This window comes from Triticum urartu, chromosome 6A (genome assembly GCF_056163025.1).
Source record: "Triticum urartu cultivar PI428250 chromosome 6A, HENAU_Tu73, whole genome shotgun sequence".
Lineage (NCBI taxonomy): Eukaryota > Viridiplantae > Streptophyta > Magnoliopsida > Poales > Poaceae > Triticum > Triticum urartu.
In genome coordinates this window covers 8128546-8143284 of record NC_141878.1, presented here as the reverse complement: position 1 = coordinate 8143284, position 14739 = coordinate 8128546, and the positions used below count along the sequence as shown (strand labels likewise).

At 42.6% G+C, this 14739-nt stretch overlaps 1 protein-coding gene and 1 pseudogene across 2 annotated transcripts; one reads left to right on the top strand and one right to left on the bottom strand.

Moving 5' to 3' along the window:
• Positions 1-1736: 1736 nt before the first annotated feature.
• On the bottom strand, positions 1737-6049 carry KAN2 (Homeodomain-like superfamily protein). Of its 2 annotated transcripts, none has more exons than XM_048678618.2 (6): positions 5096-6049; positions 4842-4918; positions 3858-3903; positions 3574-3733; positions 2240-2297; positions 1737-2150 (listed from the first exon to the last, which is right to left on the bottom strand). In XM_048678618.2, the coding sequence occupies exons 1-6, from the start codon at positions 5625-5627 to the stop codon at positions 2028-2030; spliced, it is 996 nt and encodes a 331-aa protein (XP_048534575.1). In that variant the 5' UTR covers positions 5628-6049; the 3' UTR covers positions 1737-2027. The 2 variants fall into 2 exon arrangements, with proteins under 2 accessions (XP_048534575.1, XP_048534574.1); XM_048678617.2 differs by having other exon boundaries at positions 2240-2300; positions 5096-6044.
• A 7643-nt stretch (positions 6050-13692) lies between these two features.
• LOC147963077 (uncharacterized) lies at positions 13693-14404 on the top strand (annotated as a pseudogene).
• The last annotated feature ends 335 nt before the right edge of the window (positions 14405-14739 follow it).

Sequence of the window (14739 nt, the reverse complement as noted above, 5' to 3'; positions counted from 1 at the left end):
TAGAAGTCCAGTCTCTTCCTAACACTAACTGGGACCTCAAAGAACGATAGGAGAAACATTGGCATACTCGTGAGCACCGAATTAATCAGGATTAATCGGCCTCCGTATGACATGAGCTTACCCTTCCAGCAACTCATTTTCTTCTCAAATCGGTCCTCGATGCACTTCCACTCTCTGTTTGTCAGCCTACGATGGTGGATTGGAATCCCCAGGTAAGAGAAGGGTAACTCTCCCAACTCACACCCAAACAATTGCCTATAAGCATCCTGTTCGTCTTTGGCTCTACCAAAACAGAACAAGTCGCTCTTATGAAAGTTAATCTTTAACCCGGTCAATTGTTCAAATAGGCATAACACAAGCTTCATATTTCTCGCCTTGGCCAAGTCATGCTCCATAAAGATGATTGTATCATCAGCGTACTGAAGGATGGATACACATCCATCAATAAGATGAGGTACCAATCCACCTACTTGACCATTTTCCTTAGCCCTTCCTATCAAATTGCTAACATATCCACCACAATGTTAAACAGTATAGGGGACATCGGATCTCCTTGTCTTAGGCCTTTATGTGTCTGGAAGTAATGACCTATGTCATCATTAACTTTAATTTCCACACTACCTTTTTGCGTAAATGATTCAACCTGTCGGCGCCAGGCTTCATCAAAACCTTTCATACGCAATGACTGTTGGAGGAATGGCCATTTGACCTTATCGTACGCTTTCTCGAATTCACCTTAAAAATTACTCCATCTAATTTTTTGGAATGGATTTCATGGAGTGTTTCATGCAGGACGACCACCCCTTCAAGGATATTTCTGTCCGGCATGAAAGCAGTTTGGGACTGTTGCACCACAGAATGCGCAATCTGTGTGAGCCTGTTAGTCCCGACCTTGGTGAAAATTTTGAAACTAACATTGAGGAGACAGATCGGCCTGAATTGCTCAATTCTCACAGCATCCCTCGAGCATACCTCTGCCGACCAATGGCAAACCCTGTGAAACCAGTAAGTCAATGGAAGGAAGATTATTCGAGCTAGTGTCACCACCACCGTCCGTACATGCCAAGCGTTGGACATACACAAACTCCCGACACATGGCACAATAGATACGGCTGCCAAGATCCACCGGACCACACCCTCACAAGCCATCCGTTGGAGCGAACACGTCGAAACTAAAAGGAGACTAGAGGAACTTATTCTATCGCTGCAATGCCACCACCTTAGTATTATGTCAAGGTATAAATGTGACGGTGTTTGCTCAAATAGACAGCTTATGTATGTTCACCTCAAGACATTTCCCTCCAAAGAAAATTGATGCAAAATAATTTATAGGGAAGTAAAGTAATTAATCCTGCCCTATTTTCTTGAAAAAAAACACGTACGCATGTACAGATTCAACCAATGCTAGTACAACAGCTACACACTGCACAACAGATGCAAAGGCAAATTGAGCCATCGACCTCTTCTTTTCTGGCCGTCCTTTCCTCGATGTGAACTTTCTTTGCAGGACACGCTTACCGATTAATTCCATGAAAACCAGGCACTGTATGTACGTCCAGATCTCATCCAAACTTTTCTCTCTTTTTCGCTTTTGGGCTTTAGTTATTTAGTGACTTGCACGTGGATGAATCTCGTCTTCTTTTTTCCTTTTCCAGCTTTATTTGGCAGTAAAAAAGATGGATGAACAGCCCCCCCCCCCTCTCTCTCTAGATCTCTCTCCATGCACAAACTTTAAATAAACAACATAAGACCACTTTATACATAAAGCATACCATTCATGGAGAACAAGATCAGATACTTCACTCTCACTCTCTCTAGCAACCTAGATCTCTCTCTCTCTCTCTCTCTCTACCCAACACACACACATATAATGGAGGGGAGACTGATTATCACTTTCTATCTCATCACCTTTGGCCTTGATCAGATGTTTCATCCATCTTTCTCTTTACCTTGATCTAGCTATTGTTGCTGGAGTACACTAGATCAATTAATTAATCTAGCTAGAAACCTGTTGTTTAACTAGTTACTTAATGGTGTGTCCTCCCTAGGGTGAACTCAAGGTTCGGCACCGGCGGGCTTGATGTTTGATCGGAGATGCATGACACGTTCATCTCCGCTGACATCTCAAGGCTCTTTGATGCATCAGCTTCCTGCAAATGCAAAATGTCAATATAATGATAGTTGGTCCTTGTATATGTAGAAATATAATACTATATATGTGTTGCTTGATATGTGTTACCTTGTGACACTGTCCTCTATTTTCAGTGCTATTTGTGCCTAAACCAGGCCATCCTACCCTGCTGCAAAGCCACAACAAAGAGAAATTAAGCAAAACAAAGGAAAGGTATTTAGTCACAAATATGCCACAGGGCACAATTACTATTGTACATAATGTATAGTACATAGTACATTAGTCGATAAATAAACACTATTCATGGTATTATTGCAGCATATGTTTAATTACTATATGCTAAATCACCAGATATATAGCTGGGGCCCCAATGCATTGGGAAATATATAAGATGCTTAATTAAGTTGTTGACCACTGAACATTCGGTGTGCACATCGAGATGATGTTTAAAAATGTTATCTATCCAGTAGTATGATTCTTGAACAACTCCAAAGAAGCCCCAAACTTTGTCCTTTGTTTGGACCCTCTTTTTACTATGCAGAAAAGTATATATTTATTGTATTTTTTTGGGGGATGGGGGTGGCTTTTCATGCAGAACTAAAGGAGGCACTAGTAAATTTTCAGTAGGTACCCAGTACACTTTGTCATCTTGATCTTTTCTGGACAAGTGGGCCCCTTCCTGCTCTCCCTTGGTACATGTGTACTGCATATGTATGTGTCCATGCAAAATGCACAGTGGAGAGGACCAACTTTTCATTTCAGCCATTAAACTACTCAAGGGGATCATTGCACCATCATGAGGTTTCAAATGTCTACCCTATACTGGACAAACCGAACAATGCCAAGATTTCTTATCCCCACTTTTTCCTCAGAGCCCTTCTTGCATTTGCATGTGGAGAGAGAGAGAGAGTTGTGCGAGGCAGCTCAAGGTAGAAGAGAGAGAGAGAGTTGTGCGAGGCAGCTCAAGGTAGAAGAGAGAGAGAGAGAGAGAGATGCTGCCACTGTGTCTCTGTGTGGCTAAAACAAACAGAAATGGGAGCCTTTCTTGCCATTAACATGAATCAGGCAAGCATCCAAATGTTTGCAGTGGTGCTATATGTCATCTACAGCTGCACGTACATATGCATGCATGCAGCAATCAGTATGACTACTACTACAGTACTGTCTACTCCTACAATGGTCTTTTGTTCCTTGTGCTCACTGCTTTCCTGTTACCTTGCAATGTATATTTTCCATCATTTGTGGTGTGTATATAGATCAAGTATTAGGAGAAGTTGTGCCCTCCCCATAGTTATATATTTAAAATATCATATTATATGGTTTAGCACTAGTATTATTTGGCTAAATACCTTTAAAAAATATATGCTTTGGTTAAATAAGAAGGTACATAAGCTATTTAAAACGTCAGGGCAGATTAAATAGATCAAGTAAAATTGATGTACCTTGAGGAGTTACTCCACAGACCACCATTGTAACTGCTGCTGCTGTGAGAATTTGCGCTGGTTCCATTTTGATCTGTGCCCCTGTGGGTGTTGAGGGCCTCGGGCAAGCTCTCATCAGAGATCTCACCCGCTGATCCGTTATCGAATCCTTCATTTTGTCCTAAAAATATGGTTGAGTTTTAGCGCTCATAATCGATATCAAGTACTCAATAAATACAAGTATGGCATGTCGTGCCCGTACGTAGGTGCTCGAGTTCTACAAAGTATATACATATATACTATACCTGGGGAAGTCATGGGTTTGTCTGTACTCTTTATCGTGCGATACATCTGCAAAGACAAGATGATATATGCAACTAAATTAGTAATCGTAACAAAAAACTTGTGCATCTATCAGCTCTTAATGCGACCAATGATTTGGCATATGTGCAGACGTACTAAAAAAGGGGCTGCTATCAGCCATAAATTTTATTAACTGTATTATCATTAGCAATGATTTGTGATACCCGTAGTACATAATTAGTACTAGCGACATGCATTTACCATCACTATTATTTCTCAGCTGTACATATATTATAGCCATTTCATAGTGCATTCTGAGGTACGAATCCAACAACTGTTCCACAATGTACTTGCTGTGCTGTCTTGCTGCATCCATTTACCAAAGTGAAAGCTTGCATTGATTTCTTTCTGCTAGTATAGCTAGGAACAGTGCATGCATGCACCAGTCAGTCACAAAAATTCAGTTACTACAGCAGAAACAGTGCACACATGCACATACACGTACACACAGATGCTCATCAGCTTTTTTTTCTTTCGGTTGCAAAAGCCTTGTGCTCCCGCCTGGTTTGCAAAAGCTGCTCCATTACTAAATGCTTGTCTAGTCCACTCCACACAAAATTCAGAGGAATGCATGCAGAAGCTAGATCAGCACCAGCTAGCTAGCTAGTACTACTACAACTACTGCTGCTGTTCTTTCCTTTCTTTTTCTCTCTGCTCATAATCTTTTTCAGGATTTATCTGCTCATACGATGATATACTAATAATTATATTTAAAGAAATAATCTTGGACCTCCATGCATTCAAGAGTTAGCTACCTAGCTAAATGATAAGAGGGATGCACGAGAAGCTAGCTACACTGCCATGAACTTTGTTTTTCCTTTTGACAAATACTCTTGTTGACATCAGGAATTAAAAATGCAGCATATATAGAACAAGATAGATAGCTGAAACAAAGAGGTGTGTTTTGAAAGAAAAAAGATGTGCACCTGCAAGTGAGACTTGACATGTGCCAAGGTGAGATCCTTCACATCCATCAGCTCCAGCACCGACTTGGGAGTGGCTCCTAATCAAATCCAATCAAATAAAAAAATCACTAAAAGAACAAAAACATCACTAACAAATTCAGCTTCATCACTGAATTAATTTGGGAGTAGCAAGAAACCAACTTCATGGAAATTAATGATCTTGCAAATTAAGCATCCAGGCATAGCTAGTAAACAAAATCTGCATATGTACATACTCTCATGGCCCCCTAGGAGCTCGACGGCGTGCACGAAGCGCGCGTGCAGCGTGGTCGTCCACCGCATCCTCGGCGCCCTCACGCTCCGCCGCCCGGGCGGGAACCTCGACCTCGACGACAAGAAGCCGCCGCCGCCGCCAACGCCGCTGCTCCGGTAGGCCATGGCCATGTGCTGGTGCTGGAGCTGCTGGAAGGAGGGGTGGTGGTGGTAGATGGGGACCCCTCTTATAGGCTTGAGCAAGGCGTTCATCCGGTGGTGGTAGTGGTTGCTGATGTGGTTGGAGTAGCTGGCGGCCGTGGCAGCTGAAGGCGGCGGCGTCCACGCCGACGGCGGCGTGCCGTCTTTGTTGGTGATGTCGGTGGCTCGCAGAAACCCTAGGTGGTGGCTGAAGTGGTCCATGCTGGTGGCGCCGGTCGTGGCGTCCGGTGGCCGCCCCCAGCTGCCCGGCGGCGCGGTCGGCGGCGAGGAGGAGGAGGAGCTGTTGGTGCTGATCTGCAGCGCCAGGTCCGGCTGCCGGGGGAACAGCTCCATGGGAATTGCTTGCTCCAACTAATCGAAGCTTTTGCTGCTTCAAGAGGTGGCTTGAGACCAAGAAGGTGTGGTAGCTAGCTAAGGTTCCTGAGTGGATCGATGGAGGAAGAGATTGAAACCTAATTCTTCTCCCTTGATCCTCAATTTGGGAAATTTCTTGGATCTTTCTTGGCTCGATCTGGTGACGGATGGACGGATGGATGGATGAGTGTTGTTGTTGCTTGTTGGTGGTGGTGAGCTTTGCTAGCTAGAGGAGGAGGAGGAGGATTTGGTGAGGGTGAGGGTGAGGGTGAGGTGGGGTGGGTGAGATGTGTGACGAGTGAGGCTACTGTATATATTGCGTGTGTGTGTGTGTGTGGCTGTGTGCTACCGAATTGAATGGCACAAGACTAGCTAGCTGCGAAATGACTCTGGCAATTGACAATGTGTGTGTGTTTCTTTGTTAGAGAGAGAAAGACCTACATGTGTAACAATGCAAGCTAGTACTAGTGCCATTTGCTTGTTTCCTTCCTCTCTCTCTCTCTCTCTCACACACACACACACATGCGCACACACACACACACACACACACACACACACACACATGTGCTGTGGACGCATAGCTAGCGAGCTAGGTGCGGTGAGTACTGTACAATGCTAGCCTACTGTTTGTACCTGGACATGTGCGCACAGGTAAATTAAATTGGGAGCAAATGCTGGGGCGTGGTGCTGTACGTCCTGCTAAAAGGTGTACTAATAGAAGAAGGGCGCCCGTTATTTTGCCACATCACCGTGGGGTAAAAAATCTTTGTCCCTTTCTAGCCACGGTATACGTACGCACCTTGCAGACACCGAGAGAGAGGTGTGTGATGATACGGCGCAGTGCACGCATGTACAACCTGCGTCGTCTGACGACGTCTGATGACATATATTGGCCATGCACATGTACATGCATGGCATTCATGCATCGTGTTGTACCGATTCCTGCTAACGGGACACCCACGCACGTACTGGATTTGTGTCCTTGAACACGCAATGATAGGTTTCGATAAAGCTTTCTGTTGTCCGATCGAAAACAATAATGCGTCGTCTGCACACCTTGCATTGAGGGCCCTTGGGAGACACGGGCATTAATATGACAGACCTAGAGTAATAAGACTTTGGTCTAAACAATCCCAAGGTGTCATAAATATGATGGTCTCATGTTTTCGGAAACGGTAAATATATAAGCGAAATTCAAATGAGGGAAAGAGAAACAAATAGTAGTAGTAGTTGATCACTTTTGTTTTTGAAGGTAAGATTTTATTTTATTTTTGCGGGGAGAAGGTAAGATTTGTTCTTATCTCCTAGGTTCAAGTCGTCGAGGACATGAACTTGGGTTTTCTGCTTTCGCTGTCCAGGCTTTCATGTACCATTTTCCTTCAATTCTATATTTTGCAGCTCCTCTTCATTGCGGGTTTAACGGAGCATTAGTTGATGTGTCGCGAAGGCTACGAAAAGGTTTACCGGAGCTTTCAATGTGGTTCTGGTTCGATTGTCCGTCGCATTTTCATTGCAATTTCGGTGTTTAGGTTAGCCTTGACAATGGCAATTGGGTTTAATCGGTGTTATGAGATTTCATAAATGATAGGTGCATCTGCTCATCTCGAGGGTCCTTTGCAAACACGCAAATACATAAGAAATAGTAGGAACTAAATGTGGGTTATCATACAAATCTGAGATGCATGAACTGCAAAAAGAACCCCCCCCCCCCACCACCACCAGGAAAAAACATATCTAGTCGTGTTGTACAATTTGGTCTCCTAGTTTCAAAAAAGTGAAAAGAGGAACAACTTGCTTTGATTTTTTTCTCAAAAGATCTTGTTTTGGTAGTAAATATTCTTGACTTTCTACTTATATTGTCAGGGGGAAAGTTATGGCTCAACCTAGGCACACTGCACCCCCTTATCTAGCCAATCATTTTCTGCTTCGTGATCTATGCGACACTTTTTTCTTTTTTTGTTTCTCCGAAATAAAGATACATTGAACTTCAAACTTTGCATGACAAGAAAACTTTACAACTGCAATGTGAGAAAAACTTTCAGATTTTTTACTCATAAATACTTTAGTAATATATTTTACTCAGAAAAATATCTTTTTTTGTATAGCTAGACCAAAAAAATCCAAAAATGCTTCATACATTGTTGTTCTAGAATTCTGTGGACCTCAAAAATTTGAAGTCAATATGTTCATTTATTCAGAGAAAAAAAAGACAAATATTCATGTACTAAATTAGTTGGCTAGCACAAATCACAAAGCAATGTTTGAGCGTAAGGATAAGCAATGTTGGCTAGCACAGACAAATATTTCCAGATTTTATATGCCGGTCTCATGTTTTGAAAAAGGGTAGATATAGAAAATTCAAATGACGGAGAGAGAAACAACTAGCTCACTTTCATTTTTGGAAGGAAGGTTTATTCTTACTGTGTAGATTCAAGTTGATGATGACATGAACTTGGGTGTTTTACTTAAACTGCCAGGGCTTTCCATTGCCATTTCGGTGTTTAGGTTAGCCTTGACAGTGGCAATTTGGTTTAATCGGTGTTATGAGATTCCATAAATGTTAGGTCCATCTGCTCATCTCGAGTGTCCTTTGCAAACACGCAAATACATAAGAAATAGCAGGAAATAAATGTGGGTTATCATAAGAATCTGAGATGCATGAACTGCAAAAGGATCACCCCCCCCCCCACGCCACCGAAAAAAACCATATCTAGTTGTGTTGTACAATCTGGTCTCCTAGTTTCAAAAAAGCGAAAGGAGGAACAACTTGCTTTCATTTTTTTCTCGAAAGATCTTGTTTTGGTAGTAAATGTTCTTGACTTTCTACTATATTGTCGGGGACCGCGGGGGGGGGGGGGGGGGGGGGGGAGGGGGAGTTGGGGCTCAACCTAGGCACACTGCACCCCCTTATCTAGCTAATCATTTTCTGCTTCGTGATCTATGTAGACAGTTTCTTTTTTTTGTTTCTCCGAAATGAAGCTACATTTGAACTTCAAACTTTGCATGACAAGAAAACTTTACAAGTGCAATGTGGGGAAAAACTTTCAGATCTTTCGCAGACACCATAAATACTTTAGTAATATTTTTTTACTCAAAAATATCTTGTTTTGTATATTTACGCCAGACCAAAAAATCGAAAAATAATTCATACATTGTAGTTCTAGAGTTCTGTGGACCTGCAAAGTTTGAAGTCAATATGTTCTTTTATTCCAGAGAAAAAAGGATAAATATTCATGTAGTAAGTTAGTCGGCTAGCACAAATCTCAAAGCAATGTTGGAGCATAAGGATAAGCAATGCTGGAGCATAAGGATAAGCAATGATGGCTAGCACAAACAAATATTCCTAGATTTTATATGCCAGTCTCATGTTTTGAAAAGGGCCGGGGTAGATATAGAAAATTCAAATGATGGAGAGAGAAACAACTAGCTCACTTTTATTTTTGAAAGGAAGATTTATTCTTACCGTGTAGATTCAAGTTGATGGCGGCATGAACTTGAGTGTTTTACTTACACTGCCCAAGCTTTCCAGTACTATTTCCCTTCGATTCTACATTTTTGTAGCTTCTTTAATTGTGGTTTAATGGAGCATTAGTTGACGCGTCCACCGCGTTCAAAGGTTACAAAGGGTTTATCGGAGCTTTTAGTGTGAATCTGGTTCGGTTGTCCGCCACATTTTCATTGTGATTTCGGTGTTTCAGTTAGGCTTGACAAAAGGTAATTTGGTTTAATTGATGTTATGGAATTTCAGTAATGTTAGGTGCATCTGCTCAATCTTGGGGGTCCTTTTGAAACACGCAAATACATAGGAAATAATGGGAATTAAATGTGGGTTATCATAAGAATCTGAAATGCATGAACTAGAAAAGAACATTGTCCCCCCCAAAAAAATCTTGTTGTGTTGTACAATTTGGCCTCCTAGTTTAAAAGAACTGAAGAGAAACTACTTGCTTACCTTTTCTTTTTCCTCAGAGATCTTGTTGGTCACTCCGGTAGTAAATGTTCTTCAGTTTCTACTTATATTGTCTCGACATCTTGTACCATTTTTCCTCAAAGAAGGGAGACAAACAACTAAAATGTGTGTAACACAGCAAATACCATCAAGGTGAAATATTCCGCATGCATATAGTTATTATTGTGGTGTTCACATACATTATCCATAAAAATTACCTGCTAATTATTTTGATCGCACCAAAGTATCAAAGCAACAAATCCATTATTATCCAACAATAAAAAACTCAATTCTGTCACCTCATATCTATATATCGGTGTAGATTTCTTAGTATACCTATGCATCACTTACTATCACTAAGTTAGCCACACAATTAGTGTTCTCTTATGTGTGCGTCATAATGATGTGTACATCTCAGTACTCATTTCTCCTGCTCATCTGTCCTCTTTTCCTGCCTTTTTGTTCTGGCTTTACTTATCCAATATTATATTGCATATTGGCTTTAATTAACTAATTTAAAATGGGAATTGAAAAGATAAGTTTAGCAAAATGATCTTGCTGGCATGGTTAATTTTATGAAACAATTAGCCAATTACATTAATTAATAATATTATTTTTCTCGACTTCTCGCGACAGCCGATCATATGATGGGTGGAATCGAAGGTTAAATAATTTGGGAAGCCTCATTATTCTCACACCATGGAAATATACAGAAGAAACAAGTTGAGACAGTGAGAGAGACAGGGGGAGGGGTGAGAACATATATCTTTGGGTAGCTTTCTGTCGGTGTCAAACTTAATTTTTAGAAAGGGAAACACCAAGACTACTATCCACCCATCTGTTTGCTTAGTTTCCGGACCAGCCTCTTCCAAGATATGCCACACATGATGTTGCCCCTCTCTCTCTCTCTCTCTCTCTCTCTCTCTCTCTCTCTCTACACGTGTACAAACGTAGCTAGAAGCTGAGAAAAATGGGCACAAGTTTTACCCTAGCAGAAAAAGGACACGACATGTCGCCACACACACACACACACCTTTGATCAATTTGGTTGCTTTGTAAACTGGGCACTACTGTACTACACTACCACACGACTAGCTAAGAGTTTTCGTATGGACTGCTACATACTCCAAGATCTCTGTAATAAGATTCCAAATTTACCTCAGCGGCGGTGCACACATCCAGCCTAGCCTTCCAAGGAATTTAATGTCCCTGATAATTATCTATAATGAGCCTAGATCTGTACCAGTACCACACTACGTGTCCAGTCGATCTGCACGCGCAATGCCGCCAACAAATGATTTGATTTAATCATTACCCGATCTCCAGGCCAGGGCACACCGAGGTAGGTCAGTAATGCCTTCTTCCTATGCTTTGTCCTCTCTTTGAAATTAATTAACGTGCATCCCAAGGTTAATTGCTAGTAGGAGGGTACGGTGCACGGGCAATTCTATATAACTCCAACCAGGACTGACCACAGAACATGCATGTCAACCCTCTTGCATTGGTAAGTGTGTGTAGCAGAGTAGCCACAAGGGGTAGAAAATATGGACAGCTCTAGCTAGATCGAACCTAGAAATGCAAGTTTGGACATTGGATCCGTTTGAACCAGATGAGTAAATTAGTTAACTCCACCAAAAGTTACATCCTAAGATCTAAACACTGTCAAAAAAACAATCACGTATATAGGGAGGGTAGAGGCACATTCATGTAAAATTTGGTAAAAGTATAAATTACCTAAATGATAAGCAGGGCCACACGTCAGGTGTATGGCACTCCGGCCCTGACGTTTTTCGATGGCAATTCCTCTCACGCAAGGATGGCAAATTTCAGTGACACACGGCAAATTTCTGCCAAAAAATAAACTGAAACACCAAGTTGCTATGCTTGCCAACTAAAGTTATCATCCTCGCATAACTAAACATATAGTCTGTGTTTAGTATAACTTTTAGATGTACTCATTGTTTTGTGCCCAAGTTCTGTAACTTGAACTATAGCTAATTGTACAGTGTAACTTGATTTGTGGTTTATTTCCAACTAGCAGATGGTCATAATTTTTCAGAAAATTCCACATGTATATGTGTTTACTTGACCTCTACATGCTTGTTTTTTTTACAACTTTTAAATACTAATAACTATATTTTGTGTGAAGCTTTTACTATGGTTCATAGGACCCATGTTAGGAAAACTCACGGTCGATCAAAATCCCGCTGTTATACATGTAGTACCACACAATTAATTTCATGATCGTGGTGAGTTAGTGTAGATAGTAGCATGATCTTAAGCATACAGTACTAGAATTGAATGATACTAGCATGATCTTAAGCATATTGTACGTGGAAGGCATATGCGTCCATGGTTTGTAATAGGGATTAAAGTAATACTAGTATAGTATTGGGCGTGCAAAGCATCATTTGACTGAGATATCCTACTAATTTATTGGATGCTACTGTAGTAGCTAGTGAGCATTGAATGTCTGTGATTAATTATGTCTCCCTAGACCATTTGTCTCGGAGGAAAAGGGAATCTTGATCTAGTGAAACGGGCAAGATTTGACTAGAGAAGAGAAGGAGAAAGCTAGGGTTCTGTGCCATGTGTTTTGACTGTCGGGATGTGATCTCAGCTCATCACATGCATGACCATCTCGATCTTCAGCATTGGTTAATTTAATTGGTTTAGTTCAACTAGGTCTTCTCTTCCCGATCTTAGCTTGGTCCCTGCACTGACCAATTGATTAAAGAAACTTAGGAAGCTCGGTGATGTGTTCCTTTCTGTTCCCAAGTCATGACCTTGGAATTGACAAAGAAAATTGATTTATATATGCTCTTGGAAGAAGAACATATGCTGGCTGTTTAGATGTTAATATCCACCAATAATTGGAGTATCAGTGTCAGATATATGCCTCCTGATTAGCACTTTGTGCTACCTTCCACTTATTCCCAAGTGAAGTAATCAAGGAATAAGCATGTGCTACTAAATAAGAGATACATGAAGAATTACATTCTTGCTCAACCAGAAGACAGCGCCAAGTGGTGTTTTTTATTTATGTAACAACCAAGTATGACATATGCATATGCTTCTCATGGGAAACGAAAACCAACCACTATATATATTTAATCTTCCACCACATATGTGCTTTCAGTCGTCATATAATGGGGTGCTTGTCCTTTATTTGTCAGGAAAAAGATTGTATTTCAGAACTTCTTGAAGGTTGTATTTATTTGATTTTGAAAACGATGAATGTTGTGTAGGTGATTTGGCAGACAAATAGGCATAGACCTCGTCTAAGACCGATTTTGAAATGATCAGACTGCTACTTTGGAATCATCTGAGTGGAGTATTCTCATGAGTTTTTATTGTAGTTAGATTTATTGGGTTTCTAAGTTTGGCAGGATAATTTGTACTCTACAACAACACTTGAGGTGTGAAAACATGATTTTCCTCATAAGAGACATGTGTTGAACGTAACATTGTTCCATCCACGTGACAGAGTTCGGAACGTTCTGGAGATAATCACCGCGCGCCAGGAGTCCAACTAAATAGACTAGGATCTTTGTGTTATTCGCATATGGTTGTAACTCCCTTATCTCTTTCTCTCCAAGAATGTAATCTGAACCAACTTGTACGCTTCACCAGGAGATCGCGACCTGGTTATTTAACACGCAACCGTCGCCCCAGGATGGGTACGACGTTCCTCCTCATGGTATACAGAGCCTAACTCTTCCCATCTAGCCCTCCTCCTTCCACCACAGCTTCCTGCCATGGCCTCATCCGCTGCCGCCTCCTATCCCCTCTCCGGCCAGATCACCAAGCGCCTTACCCGCACCAACTACGTCCTTTGGCGCACTCAGATCACGCCGCGGCTGAGAGGAGCTGGAGTCTTCGGGTACGTTGATGAAAGCATGGTGGAGCCGGCCAAGTTCGTCGTCGGCAAGGAAGGATGGAAAGGAGGAAACCATCCCCAACCCGCTCCATGCCGTCTGGTTCCGAGAGGATCAGCAGGTACTCGGTTATCTTCTGAATAACCTGTCCAAAGAGGTGCTAGTGCAGGTCACCTCCATCGCGCACGCACACGAACTCTGGATGGTGCTGGCGAGCATGTTCTCATCAACGTCGCTGTCCCGCGTCAACAACATCCGCGCCGCTCTCACCAATGCGCAGAAAGGAGCGCAATCGGTGGCCACCTTCTTCGCGTATATGCGGGGACTCGCCGACGAGCTCGCCGCTGCTGGCAAGCCATTGAAGGATGATGAGTTAATATCTTATATCCTCAACGAGCTTGACATGGAGTACCAGCCATTGGTGTCCGCCCTTGACGCCCGCACCACCCCGGTCACCCTCGACGAGCTGTTCGAGCAGATGAGTAACTTCGACCAGCGGGTGGCTCTTTTCCAGGGAGCGGGCGCGGTAGGCGGCTTCAAGTCGTCGGCAAACGTTGCCACTCACGGCCGGGGCGGAGGCTCCCGCTACCGCGGTCCACCTCGGAACGGCAAGGGCCGGGGCTCCGGCAACGGCAACAGCAGCGGCGCCAACAACACACACGGCGGCCGGCCTTTCTCCTCCAACAACCGAGGCCGGCGCAACATCTCCTCCAATAACAGATCACGCCCTGATGCAATCAGGTGCCAAATCTGTGGCAAGCCGGGACACTCGGCGAAAGATTGTTGGTATCATTTTGAAGCAGATGAAGATGATTCCTCCCAAGATGAAAAGGTGGCTGGAGCTGCTGATGGCTCCTACGGCGTCGACACCAACTGGTACGTCGACAGCGGCGCCACAAACCACATCACCGGTGAGCTGGAGAAGGTGACCATGCTCGGCAAGTACCGTGACAAAGATCACATCCACACAACAAGTGGAGAAGGTATGAAAATTAGTCATGTTGGTCACTCAATTATTAAAACCCCTCATCGGAAAATTCACCTTAGGAAAAATTTGCATGTCCCTAGTGCTTCAAAAAGCCTTCTTTTCGTTCATCGCATTGCCATTGACAATCATGTCTTTCTTGAGTTTCACCCTTATTTCTTTTTGATCAAGGATCAGGCAACGAAGAAGGTGCTATATCGAGGTAGATGCATTCGTGGGCTTTACCCTTTGATTCCGGAGATTAGAAGATTAAATAAACAAGTTTTTAGTGCCACCAAA

What these genes read in the sequence shown, in the direction of transcription:
- KAN2 (XM_048678617.2), bottom strand. Translation starts at nt 5,627, where the DNA reads ATGGAGCTGTTCCCCCGGCAGCCGGACCTGGCGCTGCAGATCAGCACC. An exon ending in CAAACCCATGACTTCCCCAG is followed by an intron (nt 3,734 to 3,857) that starts GTATAGTATATA and finishes CCATATTTTTAG; the next exon opens with GACAAAATGAAGGATTCGAT. An exon ending in ATAGAGGACAGTGTCACAAG is followed by an intron (nt 2,151 to 2,239) that starts GTAACACATATC and finishes TTGCATTTGCAG; the next exon opens with GAAGCTGATGCATCAAAGAG.